At 44.3% G+C, this 18,294-nt stretch overlaps 1 protein-coding gene across 9 annotated transcripts in view; it reads right to left on the bottom strand.

Moving 5' to 3' along the window:
* Positions 1–961: 961 nt before the first annotated feature.
* The window catches only part of LOC146351397 (phospholipid scramblase 1-like), a 34,082-nt gene continuing 16,749 nt past the window's right edge, over positions 962–18,294 (bottom strand). For all 9 annotated transcript variants that reach the window (XM_084847242.1, XM_084847233.1, XM_084847234.1 and 6 more), the window contains 6 exons: positions 15,734–15,855; positions 13,177–13,219; positions 11,224–11,450; positions 6,745–6,906; positions 4,292–4,453; positions 962–1,777 (listed from right to left, as the gene is read on the bottom strand). In XM_084847242.1, coding sequence (XP_084703368.1) covers positions 1,625–1,777; positions 4,292–4,453; positions 6,745–6,906; positions 11,224–11,450; positions 13,177–13,219; positions 15,734–15,855 — 869 coding nt within the window. In that variant the 3' untranslated portion in view covers positions 962–1,624. The remainder of the gene's footprint in view (positions 1,778–4,291; positions 4,454–6,744; positions 6,907–11,223; positions 11,451–13,176; positions 13,220–15,733; positions 15,856–18,294) is intronic.

Genomic DNA, 18,294 nt, shown 5'->3' on the forward strand with positions numbered 1-18,294 from the left:
AGGGTTTTTTTAAACAATTGAATTAACATTAGACTCCAGCAACTGAGGTAATACAAATATTCTTGCACTCAGGTGTGTCTAGTGCACCCACTAATCTCCCCCAGCAATGAATAACCAGTATGTTTCAGAGTGCAGGGGGGCGGGGAAAGGAGATATTTAGGTTCAGCCTCTCTTACCATGTGTTGGGTACAGACTTGCTGTTCTTTTTCATAGCATCACCCATTTGCAGACTTGACTGGACTGATAAAGACAATTCATGTACAGAAAATTTCTAGAACATAAGAAGAGCCATGCAGGATCAGACCAAGGGTCCATCTAGTCCAGCATTCTGACACAGTGGCCAGCTGTCGACCAGGAACCCACAAGCAAGGCATGAGTGCAACAGTACCCTCCCAGGCTCCCACCCATGTTCCCCAGCAAATGGTGTACATAGGCTCATTGCCTCTGGTATTGGAGGTAGAACATAGCCATCAGGATTAGTAGCCGTTGATAGCCTTTTCCTCCAGGGATCTGTCCAACCCTCCTTTTGAAGCCATCCAAATTGGTGGCCATCACATCACTACATCCTGTGACAGTGAATTCCATAGTTTAACTATGTGTTGAGTGAAATCCTTCCTTTTATCTGTCCTGAATCTCCTACCCATCAGCTTCATAGGATGACCGTGGGTTCTAGTATTTTGAGAGAGGGAGACAAATGTCTCCCTATCCACAGTCTCCACACCATGCATAATTTTGTAGACCTCTATCATGTCTCCCCTTCCCCTCCTTTTTTCCAAGCTAAACAATCCCAGCCGTTGTAACCTTCCCTCATAGAGGAGATGTTCCAGCCCCTTGATCATTTTAGTTGCCCTTTTCTGCACTTTTTCCAGCTGCACTTTTTCTACTGAGCAGAAAGTAGGGTTCATATGGGTTTCAATGGAATGTCCAATTGTGCTTTTAAAGGAATTGCTCAAAGCCAAAATAGTATAATTGCTATTTGCTTTATTTGTTTGTTTATTTATTTAATACGTTAGTTGTATGACAACTGGAATGTTCAACATGGTTAACAAAATTACCACTGCACAAAACAGTTGGAACAATTCAGTACATAATCATGACAAACGTATGAATAATCATGTAGAAAAAAAATCTTAAACTTGGAGAAATGAAGTTTGGCCACCTCCTTGGCTACTGTCACTTTAAGGCCTTTTAACAATGGTGGCAGTAGCAGCAATAGCAAATGGATGGTCAGATTTTGCCCCTCCATCTGCTGCTGACAGCTGAGAGTCTGGAATATTAGTACAGTTCATATTATCTATACATACTTACAATTATACTATATACACACAGCCATCCTGATGCGTCAAAGCAATACATTTTTTTTAAAAAAATCAGTGTATTTTGCAATCTTTTGAATTACTTATAGGGAATATTATGGCATAAGTGGTATAAGGACTACAACTGTAGTTGGAAGTTATAGAAATAAGCAACTTAAAAAATACAACACCCCCCAAATTCCTCCTACATGTTGCCTTTATATATATATATATATATATATATATATATATATATATATATATTTATCAAAACAGCCATAGAGTAACACGATTACTCTGAGGTGTTCATAATGCAAACTTGGTCTGAGTTAACGCCTGCGACGTCCATGCATCCTGTGAGCACCATGCATCCTGTGAGCACCATGCATCCCGTGAGCACCATGCAACCTACGAGCACCATGCACCCCAGTTGTCCTGCTGCGTCTGTTCCTGTTTCCATGCCGTTCAAAGAACATGAAATCCTAAGTAGCCAAAGAAAAGAAAAATATATTCATTATACAACCCTATACTAAAATCCAGAAATGTCTTTATGTTTTACAACAACTGCCCCCAAAAGTATTGAAATGGGACCACAGAAGAGAACATCTAAAATGTGATCCATGGAACGTAGCGTGGTGACTGTGTGTGAAAGACCGGGGGAATAGGTGACGGTGCCTCCCACCTGTATTCTGCTGCAGATGCAATGACTTGCAGCAGAACAAAACTATGAGACCGAGTCTACTTCCTACTTGTCCTGTGGTATTTATGCATAAACCAGAATCCATTGTCTCGACCAAGCCTGGCAACAACAGGTATTATCCTTGGACAGTGGCTAAGGGCCTACTACTGCTGATATTGAAGCCCTCAGCCCCTTTTCTGGCACTCCACTGAGCACTGGGGGCCACTATCGCAACCCCCCCACTAACCTTGCCCCAGAGCGATGCTGTGTCACAGCGCAGCATGGTGGACAATTACAGTGCTGGCTGCCTGGTGTTCATTGCAGGTGCACTGCCACCACTGCAGTCATCCTCCTGTTCCAGGGGGCTACGCTTGCCCACCCCTCACATCCAACAGAAATAACTAAATAAATCAACAGGGAGGGGGGCCTACCAATGTGAGGGCCTCCACCAGAGCATCCCCTGAAACCTGAAGCCAGCTCTCTGCTCTCAGCACAGTCATATAATCCATTAATCCTGGTTTCCTGCCTTATTCTCCCTGGTTCCTACACCTCTGCATTGAAAGTGCATTGCTCCAGTGATCTTCCAGTAATAGCAGCTGGGTAACATGATGGTATGTACATGTCACACTACTTCACCATAAGCAATGAATTATGTTGGTATAGCTAAGCTTGCAATGGCAAGGAACCACCTTCTACTCCATGCATCACTTTCATATCCGCGTAACAGATGGCATTTGTACGTTTGGAAAGAGTTTACAGGAGTGAATTGGGAGTTAATGTGGGTGTGCTCATTCTGACCAGATGTACATTTAAGTGAAAGCCCAGAGGTAGAAGGGATGGCGGGGAGGAGGCATTTGTCCAGCTGTCATGAGTTCTTGTCGAGTGAGTTTGTTGAAAGAAGAATCATAGAATAGTAGGGTTGGAAGAGGCCTACAAGGCCATCGAGTCCAACCCCCTGTTCAGTGCAGGAATCCAAGTCAGAGCATCCCTGACAGATGGCTGTCCAGCCTCGTCTTGAATGCCTCCAGTGTGGGAGAGCCCACCACCACCCTAGGTCATTGGTTCCATTGTCGTATTGCTCTAACAGTCAGGAATTTTCTCCTGATCTTCAGCCGGAATCTGGCTTCCTGTAACTTGAGCCCATTATTCTGTGTCCTGCACTCTGGGATGATCGAGAAGAGATCCTGGCCTTCCTCTCTGTGACAACCTTTCAAGTACTTGAAGAGTGCTATCATATCTCCCCTCAGTCTTCTCTTCTCAAGGCTAAACATGCCCAGTTCTTTCAGTCTCCCTTCATAGGGCTTTGTTTCCAGTCCCCTGATCATCTTTGTAGCCCTCCCCTAAACCCTCTCCAGTTTGTCTGCATCCTTCTTAAAGTGTGATGCCAGAAGATCCATGGACAGAGTGGGGGAGGCTTCGATAAGGAGTTTAAGACTGCTATCATGAATTTGCCTGTTTTTCCCCAGAGCCAAGACAGACAGAGAAAGAGAGAGAGAGTAGTGCTACCCTGTGGTTGCTACGAGATTCTGGGTTTGTAATGCTGGGGTTAATCTGCCTACAGAGACAAGAGGTCCTGGGCAATGCCTCATAGTTACATTTTGCTCTCCTGTTAAGGGCTTATGGGATTGGGCTTTGATGTCTGTTGGAAATACAGTGTTTATCTAGAATGTATTAATAAATCCTTTTGTTGACTGATTTGCCTTGGTCTGGGTGTGTGAGCAAGGATGACTACCTGAGGGTAAATGCCAAGACCTGGGTTACACTAGTACCATCCTCTCTGTCTCCTGTTAGTGCAAGATCACCAGCTGGGGAGAGGTACAGGCCCTCAGTGTGCCACATAAGGAGTTGGTTGGTGTGAGGGCAGCTCCCTTGGTGTGAGGCCAGCTCCTTAGGCCAGCTCCCTTGAGCCAATGCCTTGAGCCAATGCTTCATAAGATCACCCCATTAGTTGAATCAGGGATGCAGCACCTCAGGCTTAGGGGCCAAATCCAGCCCTCAAAGGTTCCCCAGAAGACCACACTGCCATCCCATGCCCTAACCACAGATCATTTGGGGGCTTCCCAGCTTTTGTGCACTTTGTTCTAAAAGTCAACATGCCTCTTGGCAGTAAGAGCTTTAAACTGAAATACACTGGTATTTTTAGTTTTTTGGCCCTGCCCCTTTTGCCTTTGTACCCATCCTGTTTTGCCTTCCACCCCGGCAGCCACTGGAGTGTGGCCTCCAAGATCTTCTCCAAAATGGAATTTGGCACTTGGGCTGAAATAGGTTCTGCACCTTAGTTTTAAATGGACAGTAAGGTCCAAGACGTAAGACTTACCAGGAGGAAGCAAGCCCCAATCACAATGGCTTTCATTTTAATTTCAAGATCCACTGGGAATTGAACTGCAAAGATGCTAGCATCTGTAGCAGCCTCTCTGGCAATGCCAGTCCACTTCCTAGAAATTGTTCCAACTGTAGTTTTCTTATCTAGTGATTTCACCTGTTTTTTAAACAGATATGAGAAAATATTCACTGCAGTTTTTCTTCTTTTTCAAAAAATATTTTAATTATATTTACAGAGTAAATATCCAGCAAAAGAAAGTGCCTGATAAAGTGCATAGTGAACTTATTAAAAAGAGAAAGTGCATAATAATACATAGTATGAATAAAACTATTGCTATACCGGAACTAATTCATATACTGTATAGTGCTATTATCATACATAATTTATCATTAAAAAAATCTACACCAACTTCAACATCAATCAATAAATAGAAATTTCAACACCATTAAATAACTGTTGCCTTATGAAGCATCTGAGCTTTAGAAAAATTGTTAGAGGGATCTTCCTGTGAGCTGACATGTGCCTTCTTGTTGCTTACATCTGTAGCTGGCATGATGGGTTAACTCAGTATTCCTGAACCCTCCAAATGCTTTGGTCTACAACACAGTAAAGCTCAGATACTTCATAAGGCAATGCAGGACCAGGAAAACGTGGGTCACCCTTGATGGTCCCAGAGACTCCATCTTCCCAATCTGGATTGGGGCCTGAAAGACTGAGGAAAAGTGTGGGTGCATGGAGGGTAAGTTGTATGCAAGCACAATTTGTGACATTGCACAACATCATTACCGATCATGGGGTTAAGGGAAGATATCAGCTTTAGCTTCCAATTTCCTAGATATTACTTTAAAGAAGTAGCTATTTTTTTCTCTTTTTACTCAAAAGTAAGCACAGGGGACCTAATCTAGATCAGGATGCTAAAAGCGGGGGGGGGGGGAGTAGAGGGGTTTAAGCCTTTGCTTTATGCCTGCAATTTACATTACAACGGATGCCTTTTTGGCAATGTAAATTGGAGGTGTGGGGGCCTGACCAGGATTGGGACCGCAGCAAGGGGGCAAATGGTTACAGCCTCCCACACACGCACACGCAGGTCCTAATCTGTGTAGTAATGTGGAGCCTGACGTTGTGAGGTAATATTCCATAACTAAAGGAATAGGCACTGAACATAGAATACAGCAGATTTTCAAATGCAACCATTTGAAAACATTATAGCTTATCTGCCATAGGCTATAATGGGGCAGGTAAATCTTAATAACTTTTGAATCACTACTCAGAACTTCACAAAACCAGTGAAAGGCCTGCCTCCCCAATAAGTCTGAATAATGTACATCAGTAGTTTTCACCAACATTTGAAAGAAATATGTGATAGGCCATGCTACAAATTGGAGTAAAAAGGTAAATGTGTCAATTTTCAGCACTTTTTAACTTGTGGCAATTTTTACCAGATTGGTTGGAAATTTTGTACATTTCTAGAGCTCATTAGGTAGGTTACAGATTCCATATTTCAAGTTATAAGCTCAACAGGTGTCATTTCTATAAGCAATAGAATTGTAAGCCCTATCATAATGGAACTCCTTTTATTTATTTTTTTGCAACTCACCTTAACTAAATGGACACTCAAGTAATTTGTAAAGATTTCTGTGTCTTTTAGTCCTTGTGATATTAATAGTGGTTTTAGCTCCTGGGATTTGTGTATTATCTATTGGGCTGTCACATTTTTCATGCTGGATCTAAGGATTTTTAAACAGATTTGAATGCTGGATTTTTATTGTAATATTTGATTTTACAAGTTGTACAACACCTAGAGAATCTGTTTTATAAGGCATTGAAGAAAAGCCAAATCAATCAATCAAAAGACCTTTGCAGAGCTGGAGCAAGGCAGGGAATTGTGCTCTGGAACCCTCAACTCCAGCTTTTAGGAGTCAACTCATTGACCTGGTTTGCATGTAACAGGAATGTGTAGGTTATTTAACTCACAAATTGCTGAAATCTAGCAGGAGTGAGCAAGCGCTCCACCTCTGGCAGGCTCATCACTTCTGCTTTCAATTAATATCCTATGATCAGCCCATTCGTAGGTTGTTAGTGTGATGTTTGAACTCAAACACTCTGGGTTGTTAAAGGGTTAAACAACTCAGAGGTAACCACACTTTGTTGATGGGTTAACTCTGGGTTGTTTAACCACTAAACAAACCAGAGTGTCTGGGTCTGGATGTCACGCTAACAACCCACAAACAGGACTATGCTAGGTTGTTAATTGAAAGTGGAAGTGATGAGCATGCCAGAGGCAGTGTGCTCACTCACTTCTGCTTGTGTCCAACAACCCATGGGTTGTCATTAGGTGTGAACCAGCTCAATGACTATAATGCAGTTAACGTTCAGATACAAGATGTTCTCAATATCAAAGGTCTTGCTAAGTAACAAAGAAATTCAGGTTTTTAGAGTTAGCTTACCTCAAAATTTATATCCTCACAACAGTGGCATGGCACACAAGGCCCAGCCATTTTAAGTATATCTTCTCTGAGCTCATTTTGGATCGCAAACTTAGGCTGACAGGGATGCCACTTCTGCTTAACATAGCCAATGATTGTGCCTGGTGGAGCCTGAACTTCAAGCTTTGAGGGAAAATGCACCACAGTTAGAATGAAGGCCAACCTTACACTTTTGTCTACTGCAGAAATACACAAATCTATGGACTTCTGTGGAAAAATAAAGGGCTTGAGGATCCACCAGGAGAGGATTAATGGAAGAATATAATGTGAACTGAAATACATGCCATAAGACCGGGGTGTGCAATGTGGCCTCAGACACCTTTCTTTGCACCTACAATGGCGACTCCAGCTGCTGCCATCTTCATATCACATGAATACCTCTGGGCTACATGATGGGGCTTAGAGACATTCTTAGGAAATGAAGATTACAGAGAGAGGATGGGTGGGTGTGTGTGTGAGAGAGAGAGAGAGAGAAAGAGAGAGAGAGAGAGAGAGAGAGAGGGAGAGAGAGAGAATGAGTTGGCTGGCAGAGAAGGAAGAAAGAGAAAAAAGTTTGCCTTCTATGCAATAGGTTTCTGTTGGTACTGAAAACTGTGAGTTCAAAGGACTTGTTTAGTGTATTGTGGCTCAGCCCTCACCTCTGCCTTGTACACAGTCATTTGGGCAGGTTACTTGTCCTTTCTGACTAGATATGCCTCCCATGGCAGCCATTTTGTGGTGGTGCCCACAACAATTGCCAGTTGTGCCCATGGTCCAAAAGGTTGCTTACCCCTACCGTAAGGGGTGCATTCATGTCTTAGTTCAGCATTTCTCACACTGTGGGCTGGGGACCACCAGTAGGGCTCAGACCACTTTTAAGTGGGCAGCAGTGCTTCAGCCCAGCCAGTACCTCCAGCAGGAGAGAGGAATGAATGAGAAGAAACTGGCAGAGGGTGGACATTGGTTACAAGTGTGAAAGGAGGAGGGGAGAAGAAATGGTAGGAGGTGAATGGGGGGAAGAAAACAATATAAAATAAAATGTCCGCTACTTAGAGCCTCTGGATCAGCAAATGCTGCCTGAAATGGGGAGGTTGACTCATGATACCTCCAAAGCCAATGTCTTGTTACCAGATATGCTCCTCTAGACATGTGTACAAACTTGCACACATCCTCAAGACATGCATTTGTTAAGGGACATTTTTAACCTTGGCAATAGGATGCCTGTCAGGAGGGGATCCAATGACTCGCACACATTCCATCTTCTTCAATAGCAGGGGGATTCATTAAACACCCTCAAGAATCTAAAATATACATGTATTAATTGGGGAAATTAACTAGTAGAGCATTCAGAAATTAAAATAAGCACAACATGCAAAATGTAAAGCATGTGGGAAGTGAATCAAGTTGTGGGGTAATTAGCTTGGTTCTTTTGGTGGCTGAACCAAGGGCTACAAAGGGTGAACTAGGCTGCAGACATGCATGGTTAGCCCATGCTGATATGGCCTGGGCTTCTTGGTACAGAGGCAGTGAGGAGGTTGGGGACAGGTAAATACAGAGCCCTAACACTATTGAGAGAGAAAAAGACAGGTTTGAGGTGAGCTTTCAACACTGCGGAGGAGAGAATGGATTGAACAGGGGCTTCTCCTAACAATGGGCAGTGCAAATCCAGCTAGTCATGGCTCATGGTCACAGTAACAAAGGGGGATGTTAGGAAGACGTTACCTATAGCTAAGAGCACACACACTTCCACACACATTTCTAGGGCCCAATGTGCAACACGCTTCCTCCCATTTCCTGTCAGGAAAAAGGGCAACATTCAAGAACAGTAAGGCATTTCTTCTTTACTACAATCACAGTCATCTTTGCCAATTCTTCCAGAGTCCTGGCTAATTGATATAGGATAGAGAGGAAACCAAGGGGTGCACCAGGAGATCTGGCCACAGTCCTTCCCACTAGTTTGCACTATCTGGCTAAACTCCAACCAAATATTCTCCAAAATTAGACCTGATTTAAGCACTTACACACACACTAGAAAACAGAGTGCAAAGTAGGCAGCCACACTTTGAAGCCCTCCTGAAAATAGGATAGAATTGCAAAAACAAAAACAAAACACCTCTCCTTGGGTTCAAATAACCCATTCTTGAAATGGTAGTTTTGAAGTACAGTCAGTGTGAAGTACACTGAAGCTTCTCTGAGTTTCAGCAGGCAAAGAAAAATATGTCCATTTAAAAGGAGTTGCAGAGGATTTCTGCCATGGTGAGGCAGAAATGTGAGTGGCCAGACTTTGGTCAGCCTGGGCAAAAAGTGGAGGAGCTGGGTGGCAGAACAACAGCGCTCCATGCCTTTTGGAGGATCTCTCTCTGGGCTTGTCCGAGGGCCAGCAGAGGCAACCAGGTCTGTCTGGGTGTATCCACAGAACTCTGGAGTTTGCCATGCTCCAAAAAATGGGTTGGAATTCTGCCGATAGGGCAGGCGACCAAGATGGTTTCAGTAACATAGTTCCAGTATGTTACAGATCTAACTGCCACGAATGGAACCGAATGGTAAATCAACATGGCACACTGAAGGTTCAGGGCCTGGTGCTCTTATACCCTTTCTATAAAAAATTGAAGGGTGCAGTGGGTGCCAGGTCTAACATGACAAAGCCACAAAGAAGTTACAGTAGGATTCCCCAGTAGTGACAATGGCTGCTCTGGGCTGAAAACAATGGGGTTGAGATACCTCAAGCAAAGGTGCCAATACGGACCAGAAAAAACAGCTGTAGGGCTGGAAACCAAAGTCAAAAAGGAACAGCTGCACCATTAATTCTTAACGTGTTTCGATGCTTGCTCTTTATCAAAGGAAAACCTCTTGGAGATTCTTTTGGAGGATTCTTTGGAAGGAGCAAGGGAGAGGGAATCCTCCAAAAGAATCTCCAAGAGTTTTTCCCTTGATAAAGACTAAGTGTCGAAACACGTTGGGAATTAAATTGGTGCAGCGCTGTTCCTTTTTGACTTTGGTTGAGACAACTCACAAATGCGAAGGGGCAGTTTTGGATGGGCAACCTAGTCAAAGGAGAGCTGGGCTTGCAGCTATTCAGAATTGTGTCTTTCCTAAAAGTGAAGGAATTCCTGGTCCAACACATGGGCTGGTGATGTGATCACCTTTAGGGAGATCACTTCAGGGCTGGTATACGTGTGCATAATTACATTAGCATTTGCCCATCTTGAGGATACTAAATATTTGCAGTTTGGATTAGGCTGGTACTGCTGGATCCGACCTTGTGTACATGACCTGCAGGGTTGGTAGGCCAGATTGCTTTGCTGTCAGCTAAGGTTTTCTTAAAGTGGCCACCTCCATAATTGCCAACTATCACTGTAGTCTACAGCACCTGCCCTAACAGTCTGTACATAACTTGAGGGAAGCTGAATTATGGAACTTCCTGCTTCAAGGAAATCACCCAAGCTAAGAATTTAGCCATTTCCAAAGAGGGATTAGATAGCAATATAAAATTTTATCAATAATTGCCAGCTAATAATGCCAGACTGTGTATCCATCTGCCACTGTTTTGTGACTGACTCTGCCCTTGCACTACCAGTTTGTGACTGGTGGGCCTCAGTCATTTTCAGCTCTCTCAAGGGGCTCCAAGGGCAGGAAGTCTGAGAAGCCCTGTCTTGGTTCAAAATATTTTCTTGGCAATGGAAGAGCACACACGCAAATGGGTATGCAACTGTCACAGGTTTCGCAGTCACTAATTACAAGCCTTTAATTATTTGAAAAGCAACACCTACTCTTGCCATTGTGATCCATGTAAAATTGCCAATGTAGCCTCAGAACTAGGGATGGGCAAACAAGCATTCTCCAAACATTGGCTCACCACTCATCTCGTACTTGATTTACATTTGTGTTTGGGATCGCTGCTCATTTTGCGTGAATGAGAAAATTGCACAAAACAAACCGTGAAAGTTGTGCAAAAATCACCAAATTTGTGCACATTTCCAAAGTTGCACAAATTTTCCCCATAGAGTAAAATGGGGATGATTTAGAAATCTGCACAAATCAAACAGGGAAAGTTGCACAAATTAAGCAGGGAAAGTTGCGCAAATCAAACACAAGCACATGTTTGGTAATTTGCAAACATTTTTGGTGGACAAGTTTTCATGCTCACATTCGGGGTTGTAACAGGACAGGCTCACATGTTTTGAGAGCAGAAATGAAATTCTCATACATCAGAACCTTTCTTTGCACCTACTGTAACAGAAAGTTTCATAATTCAAACAAATTGGTATGGTCCCCATAGTTAAAATACTGAAATGATTGAAGCCATATGAGTGAAAACACAAAGAAACCTTGAAGACCAATCAAATTTCTATAAAGTTTCATAAGGAAGTATCCCAAAAGGAGATCATCTTGACAGTCACAAAAACTAATTCAAGGACAGGGGAATTAAAGGACTGGCTCAATGAGAGACAAGTTGTTTACCTCTTGCAAGCAGCAAACACAAGGACAGCAGCAAATGGAACACTGGAAAGACCTTGACAGCTGCATGACTGGTTGGTTTGTACTGTCAAAGAGCTTAATGGTGAATGAGCGCAATGCCCCATACATATTCAGGGTGAAGTCGTCATTTTCCTCAGCTGCAAAGTAAACCAACTGCTCCAGGGGGTTTTTGACCTCATATCTGTTGCAAGTTTCATAGCCACTTATCACTGAGAAGGAAGCAACATCAATACAGCTGTTGAGTTCTTCCAAATGCTTGTCAATAATGTTAAAGAAAAGAATCAGTTACCAACTCCAGGCTCAGATATGCAGCCCTAAAGCCTTATCTGTCCATCTCATGAAACAGTAGATGGACATACAGCATGCAAATGATTACAGTCCTATCACTTCTCCAGGTGCCAAACTAGTTGACTAGGGGAGCAATCCTATGAACACTAGACAGCGGCTAGACAGCCATAGGATATGCTGTTTTCTGGGAGCCGACCTCCCCCCAGTTCCGTGCTGAGGCAGCATGGAACAGCCCTGTCGTCCGCACAAGAGGACCATGGAGTGACCAGAAAGGGGCGTGGCGGGAGCATTCTGGGGCGGGGAGATCAAAACTGCCTGTATGACACATCCTATGTGTCGTACAGCAGCCTCCTTCCCCGCTCCATTCTCCCGCGGCTAGACAGTCGCAGTTGGCTGTCTAGCTGAAAAAGCAGGGCAGGAGACGCATGGAGGGAATGATCCCCTCCGTGCTTCTCCTTCCCTGCTTTGGATAGGTGGTTGCCTCCGAGTTTGAAGGCAGCTGTCAGGAGCACCCTAGCTGCCTCTTGCAGTCCCCACCAATAGCCAACTCAGGACACAGACAACGAGGATTCTTTCCGAGACTTTATTCCTTTATGACTCTTTCAGATACTAATCACTAGCGACAAAGCAAGGAACAGCAATGGGGAAAGATAGCAGAGTAGCCTAAGCTCCAGGTAAGGCAGTTGGTCCCTGTTTGAAGGAGAACCGCGGGAAGACCTTGAACTTATGGGCTATGGAGAGATCCTCCCTCTTTCCCTTGGGTCCTCGGGACATGACTGTTGTTTTAGCACCAAACGAGTGGAGCGCATCCTCTCGGCGCCCTCCATCTGTCACCGCTCCTTGCTTCTGCGCCGAGCATCCAGCAAGCCCCCCTCCAGCACTCTCTCACTGCCAGGGTCACTATCTATCCCAGGAATGCTGGCATGAGGAATCTCTGCCAGCTGCTGTGCTTGTGAGAGATGAGCGAGCTCCTCTCGCACGGATTGCTGTTCCTCCTCAGAATCAGAACTGCTCTGGGGCTCTATTGGGTCAGTTTCCACCCTGACAGCGGCCACCTATCTAGATAGGATTGTTCCCTCTGTGTCATAATAAGATGTGACAATGACATTGCCTCAGTAAAGGCGCAATACTATGCATGTTTAGACAGAAAAAAAAGTCCTACAATTCCCAGCATGCCTGGCTGGAGGGATGCTGGGAATTATAGGCCTTTTTTTCTGTCTAAGCATGCAAAGGATTGAGCTCTAAGAGAAGGAAGAGAAAGAGTGCTGCCTGTCACTTGGATTCCAACTCTTGCAGATATGCTAGCCTCATTTACCCTTTCTTAAACACCCCCCCCCAAAAAAAAACCCATCTCTTTTGCTTGACCTTAAACTCAGCCAGTTAATTTGTTTGCTTTTACTGGTGCTGGGTTTTTTCCCCTGTTCCTGCTGGTTTGTTGAATTTGTTCTGTTTTCCTATTTCTTGTATGCTGCCTTGAGTGCTGGGAAAGTGGTTAACAAATGGATTTAAATAAATAAACAAACAAACAAACATAAATTAATATATCCACTCATAAGAATATCCCAGCTTTACAAAGCGAAGCATTTACAACTTGTAATAATTATTGACTGCCCAATAATTATTGAAGAAACATAGCAAGATACATACTTTCCATGAGCTCAATCTGCTGTTGAACTGATATCTGATCAATCTGTTACAATGATGAAAGAAATGCCAAATGTCAATTAAAACTGAAATTTGTGAGAAAATAATTACATAAATACAATTATTGAATGTTCTATGGCAGACTTCCCCAACCTGGTGCTTTCCAGATGTTTTAGACCACAACTCCCTCAATTCCTGACCATTAGGCATGCTTGCTGTGGCTGAGGAGAGTTGAAGTCCAAAACATCTAGAGGGCACCAGGTTGGGAAAGGCTATTCTATAGCCAAGTATATCTCCATGTCATGAAATGCTGCGCTCTATCATTTTTATTCTATACTTCTAAGTGGATTCAGATTCCACAGGAAGACCTAATTCAAACTATAAACATTTTTACCATCATGAAAAACAATTGTGAATTTTCACATTATACTTTTTCTTCCAAAAATGAATAAAAGGAGACTGGCATGTCAAATATCTCAGTATATTACTACCACTGGCATTCATTAAATATGTCTGTAGACAACATACGTTCCCATTCAGCAATTTTCTGTGTTATATCTAAACAATTCTTCAATAGAAGCATCACAATCCTCCAAACTGCTGTATGCATGTGTGGGAGAGAATGAGGCACTCAGCTCCTGGCATCCTTAGGCTGTTGCCAGGAGCCCAGCACCCTGGCTGGGCCTACTGCTGAGGCCTAGTCTGGGCCCAAATAACAACAACAGCAACAACAGTAGTGGTAATAATAATAAGGCCCTGCACTCTGAACGGTGCCAGGCGACTGGATCTAGCTACCCTTTTAATTTCACACAATGCCCATAGCCTAACAACACTATGTGGCACTGCGGGAATTTTAAAAGGTGGTTAGACGCAGCTACCCAGAGCACGGTCACAGCAACAGATAACCTACTAGCTCGTGGAGGCTGGTGACTCTGATACCAGTAGGGTGGCAAATCCTCTCTGAGCTTCAGTCAGGACTCTAAAGGAGCTATCCAAGGTGCTGAACCTATACTGGGATTAGGTTTCGGCCCCATGGACAGCTCCTTTAGAGTTCTGACTGAAACCCAGAGTGGATTCACCCCCCTGTGACATCAGAGCCACCGGGCTTCATGCCACTCGTGACCACTGACAGAGGGCGGGCAAAGCGAGTTGCTCCGACGAACGCTTCGCCCAGGGTCCCCTCATGCACTTTGTGAAGCATCCATTGCAGCCACTTGCACTGCTGAAGAGGCAAAATCGAACTGAAGAGTGGCTTGCCTCTTAAGCACATGGTGAATATGCCAAAGAAGTCCCTGATGCTTCAGCATTTTTCTCTTTTCTTCTCATTGTGCTTCCAGGGACCATATGAACATACACAGGGGCACACACTACTATGCAATTACTTATGGGCTTGTTCAAGAGTTCACAAGAGTGCAGCTGGGCTTGGTAGCTGGTGCTTATTTCTACTATTCATTTATTTTTTATTTTTTATGGTCTGCCCAGTAACAAAAGTTCCCCAGGCAGATTACAAAGCTAAAAGAAAAAACGAAAACAAACAATAACAATAAACAGAGCAGGGGGAAAAAATACAATGTCAAATATATCAAAGCATCTGTCAAGGGCTCCTTGGAGGCCTCTCTCAGTCTAACCCAGTAGCCAAGTCCAGACACAGACAAAAGGATTCTTTTCAAAGCTTTATTCCTCTTTTACAACTTAACAACTCTATGGTTAGCAACTAGATATGAGCAGCAGAGTACCTATGCCCTAAGTTGGAACAGTTGGTCCCCGTTTTAAAGGGAATCACTGGCAAACCCTGAACTTAAGGGCTAGGGAGAGTCCCTCCCCTTTTCCCTTGGATCCTCTGAGCGCAACCATTGTTTGCACGCCAACCAGGCACTACGCCTCCTTTCCGCGCCCTCCATTTGGCGCCGCTCTCTGTGTCGGCGTCGCGCGTCCAGCAAGTCTGCTTTCTGTGCTCTGTCACTCCCAGGACTGCTATCTAAGCTAGGAATGCCGGTGGGAGGAATCTCCGTCAGCTGTTGGCCCTGGGAAAGAGGAGCGCGCTCCTCTCCCAGGAGCGACTCCTCTTCCTCAGAATCAGAACTACTCTGGGATTCTATGGGCTCAGTGTCCACCCTGAAAGCATCCATTAAATCTAAAATTTAAAATCTAATGTGCCTGGGAAAACAGAAATGCCCTTGCCTGGCACTGAGAAGAAAACAAAGGCAAGGCTCCTTGGGGAGGGCATTTCACACAGCTGGGATGCCACCACTGGGAAGGCTCTGTCACATGTGGTTTCCTTGTGGGCTACATTTCTAAAGGTACTGCAAGCAAAGCCTCCCCAACTGAAATTAGATCCTGGGTTGGTCAGGGCAGGCAAAGGCAGTCCTTCAACAATAATGGTTAACCCATTTAGTAGGGAAAACATGTTTTTCAAAGTTTGGGTCTTTTAGAGGGCAAAATAGTGCAGCTGCTTTGGTAGGTGGGGTTGTTGGCTACTGTTCCCCAGTTCAGATTGGCAGAATTAAATTAATCATGGACCAGATAAGAAAATAAAACCGAAAATGAGAGCAGGAGATACCTGGCTTAAATATTCCAATCCAGGAGGGCATTTAGGCACTGGAGGTGGTGCTGGCATCCAAATTACAGGTGGAGGTACAGGGGCATTAGGCTGACCTTGAACTGGGTGAGGTCCATAAGCCACTGGAGAAAGCCATAAGAAAGTTGAAGGAAGTTATCATGAAGGTGGTAAAAACAAACAAACTGAAAACAAGCATAAGAAAACTTTAATCTCTAGAATTTTGAAGACACGAACGAAACAGTAGTAATTGACAGTGAACTTGTGCTCTCTTCTGGTGCTTTGCCTTCACTGCATGAGGAAAGAAGAGGCTGTGTTTATGGGCCCCATCCCTTCCATAGTATCTCTGTCCCATGACCTTGTTACCCTACACTCATTGAAGAGAAAAGTCTGGAGTGGGAAGCCTGCTCCAGATATGTGGGCTGCCCATGCGATTTAGGACCATGCGATTTAGGGAGCCTGCATTGCTGATGGGGATGCCGCAGAGTAGGCGGAGTCACCAAGCGCTATGAGGGGGGAACTCCTGAATAGGGCTTGAGCGGTCATAAAATCCATTTCATGGCTTCACTTCAGGGGCGTTCCGAGTTGCACCATGTGTTGCTTCCACACCAGGCTGTTTCCTCCAGAATGAATATGATCCTTTCTCTCCGGCTACTTCCAGACAAGGCCTGCCTCAGAATTCAAAGAATTTTAGGAGGGCGCGCGCAAAACTTCGTATTCCAGCTGCACCTCTCCCGTGTTTTCCCACCACTTCGTCTATCTTTTTTCTTATTAGAAAAAAATCTGGTAAGGAGGAAAAGACAGAATAACTGCACAGTGTGTTTGGATTGCCGGTGCTAGGATCTCTCCCTCTGGAAGCATCCTCAGTCTTTATAGACACTATAATATAGAGAATCCGGCTGACACTGTTGCCAGCCCACTGCATTCCCAGGTCTTCTGCATTGCCCTAATGTCTTTTTTCTAGGCTGATTTGTGGCAATTAAACACACGCACACACACACAATTGCAGTGCCAGCTTATCCAGTTCAGACTGGCAAAGCACTATCAAGGCTACTTCTTGTACTGGAACTATATTTCCATCCTACAAATCCACCGTTGGAGACTGATAAGAACATATTTCCTCGCAGGGAGGAAAAAATAAATACGCCTGTATGAGTGTTGTACAGCAGGAGAAAAGCAAGGATGAACAGGGAGAGAAGAGTGAAACTCCATTGCCCAAGTGGCCAGCAAGCCCAGCTGAAAAGGTTTCCTCAAGGCCAAAACAGCCATTACTTTAAATGTGTGTCTAGCAGCTGAGTCTGGTTTTCATTTTTACTCTGCAGTAGGTACAGGGCTCCCAGTTAGGGATGCTGGAGAAATTTGAGATGGACTAAAATGAGCTCGGATTTCTAAGAATCTGACCTGCGGAATCTGCTCTGGCCTGGCCCCCTCGGGGCATGTGGAGTCCATGGACATTTGGATCTTTTTTTTACTTTCCCAAAAGTTACGCATATTTATTTGTAGGAAAATACACAAGTTTCTGGCTGAGACTGGCAAATATACACAGGGAAACGTTGAATGGAATGGGGGACAATACGCCAAATGTTATGTACTGAGGTGAATTATGTAAATCGTTGCAAGCCGTCTTACAGAATTAACTGTGTGTTTTTTCTGCATAACAGAAAAAAAATTCGAATCCGTCTCTGAGCGGGCAATGGAACAAAACGCCTGACAATCCATGAAACACAGACAGAGTGGATTATACACAGTCCATACAATCTGGATCAGGATGTCTGTTTTGGCCTTTAGTCTTTCCTTTGCTCTTCTGTTGTGCCACTGCACATTTTTCTGGAACATTTTGATGAGTCAATGGTTTTTCATGGATTTTCAAAAATGGTTTGGTTTCTCTCTTTAAGAAAGCCATTTCTCCACATTGGCCAGCCTGCAGTACCTGGATGGGGGATACTTCTTATATTTTTCTCCTCCCTTCCTCCAAGGTGATGTACATAGTTCTCACCCCTTCCCTCAGTGTATACACACAACACCTTTGTGGCGCAAGTTAGGCTGAAAGATAGTGGCTGGCCCAGGATCACCCAGGGTCGTGGCTGAGTGGGGATTTGAACCTGGGGCTCACTAGTCCTATTCAGTCACTCGAATGCTGGGGTCTCTAACGTGGTGCCCATGGACACCTTTCTTGGTGCCTACCAGGCACCCTACCCACCCTGATTTTTATTTCATTTATTAAGAATGTTTTTAAAAAAATTAATTGGGAGGCATGCTGTAAAGTGAAGTTCTGCCCTCCAGCGCTATCTTTATTCGGGTTCAAAAGAGTGTGTTTGTGTCTTGCACCTCCGATACCCACGTCTGCCTTCTACTTGGATTCTTTGTCAAGTTACTTTTATTCTCAATGGTTTGACATCTGGGAATAAGTGTGTTGTGACCACCCATGCCCACCATGGCAGCCAGTTTGTGACAACATCCTCCCAATATTCCAAATGTGCCCACTGACCCAAGAAGGTAGGGGACCCTGTTCTAACAGTCTAATCATTACCCGACACATCCAGGTTCAGATCTCTGATCTGCTC

Source organism: Heloderma suspectum, chromosome 3, assembly GCF_057233095.1.
Source record: "Heloderma suspectum isolate Gila_16-S chromosome 3, 16-S_ref, whole genome shotgun sequence".
Classification (NCBI taxonomy): domain Eukaryota; kingdom Metazoa; phylum Chordata; class Lepidosauria; order Squamata; family Helodermatidae; genus Heloderma; species Heloderma suspectum.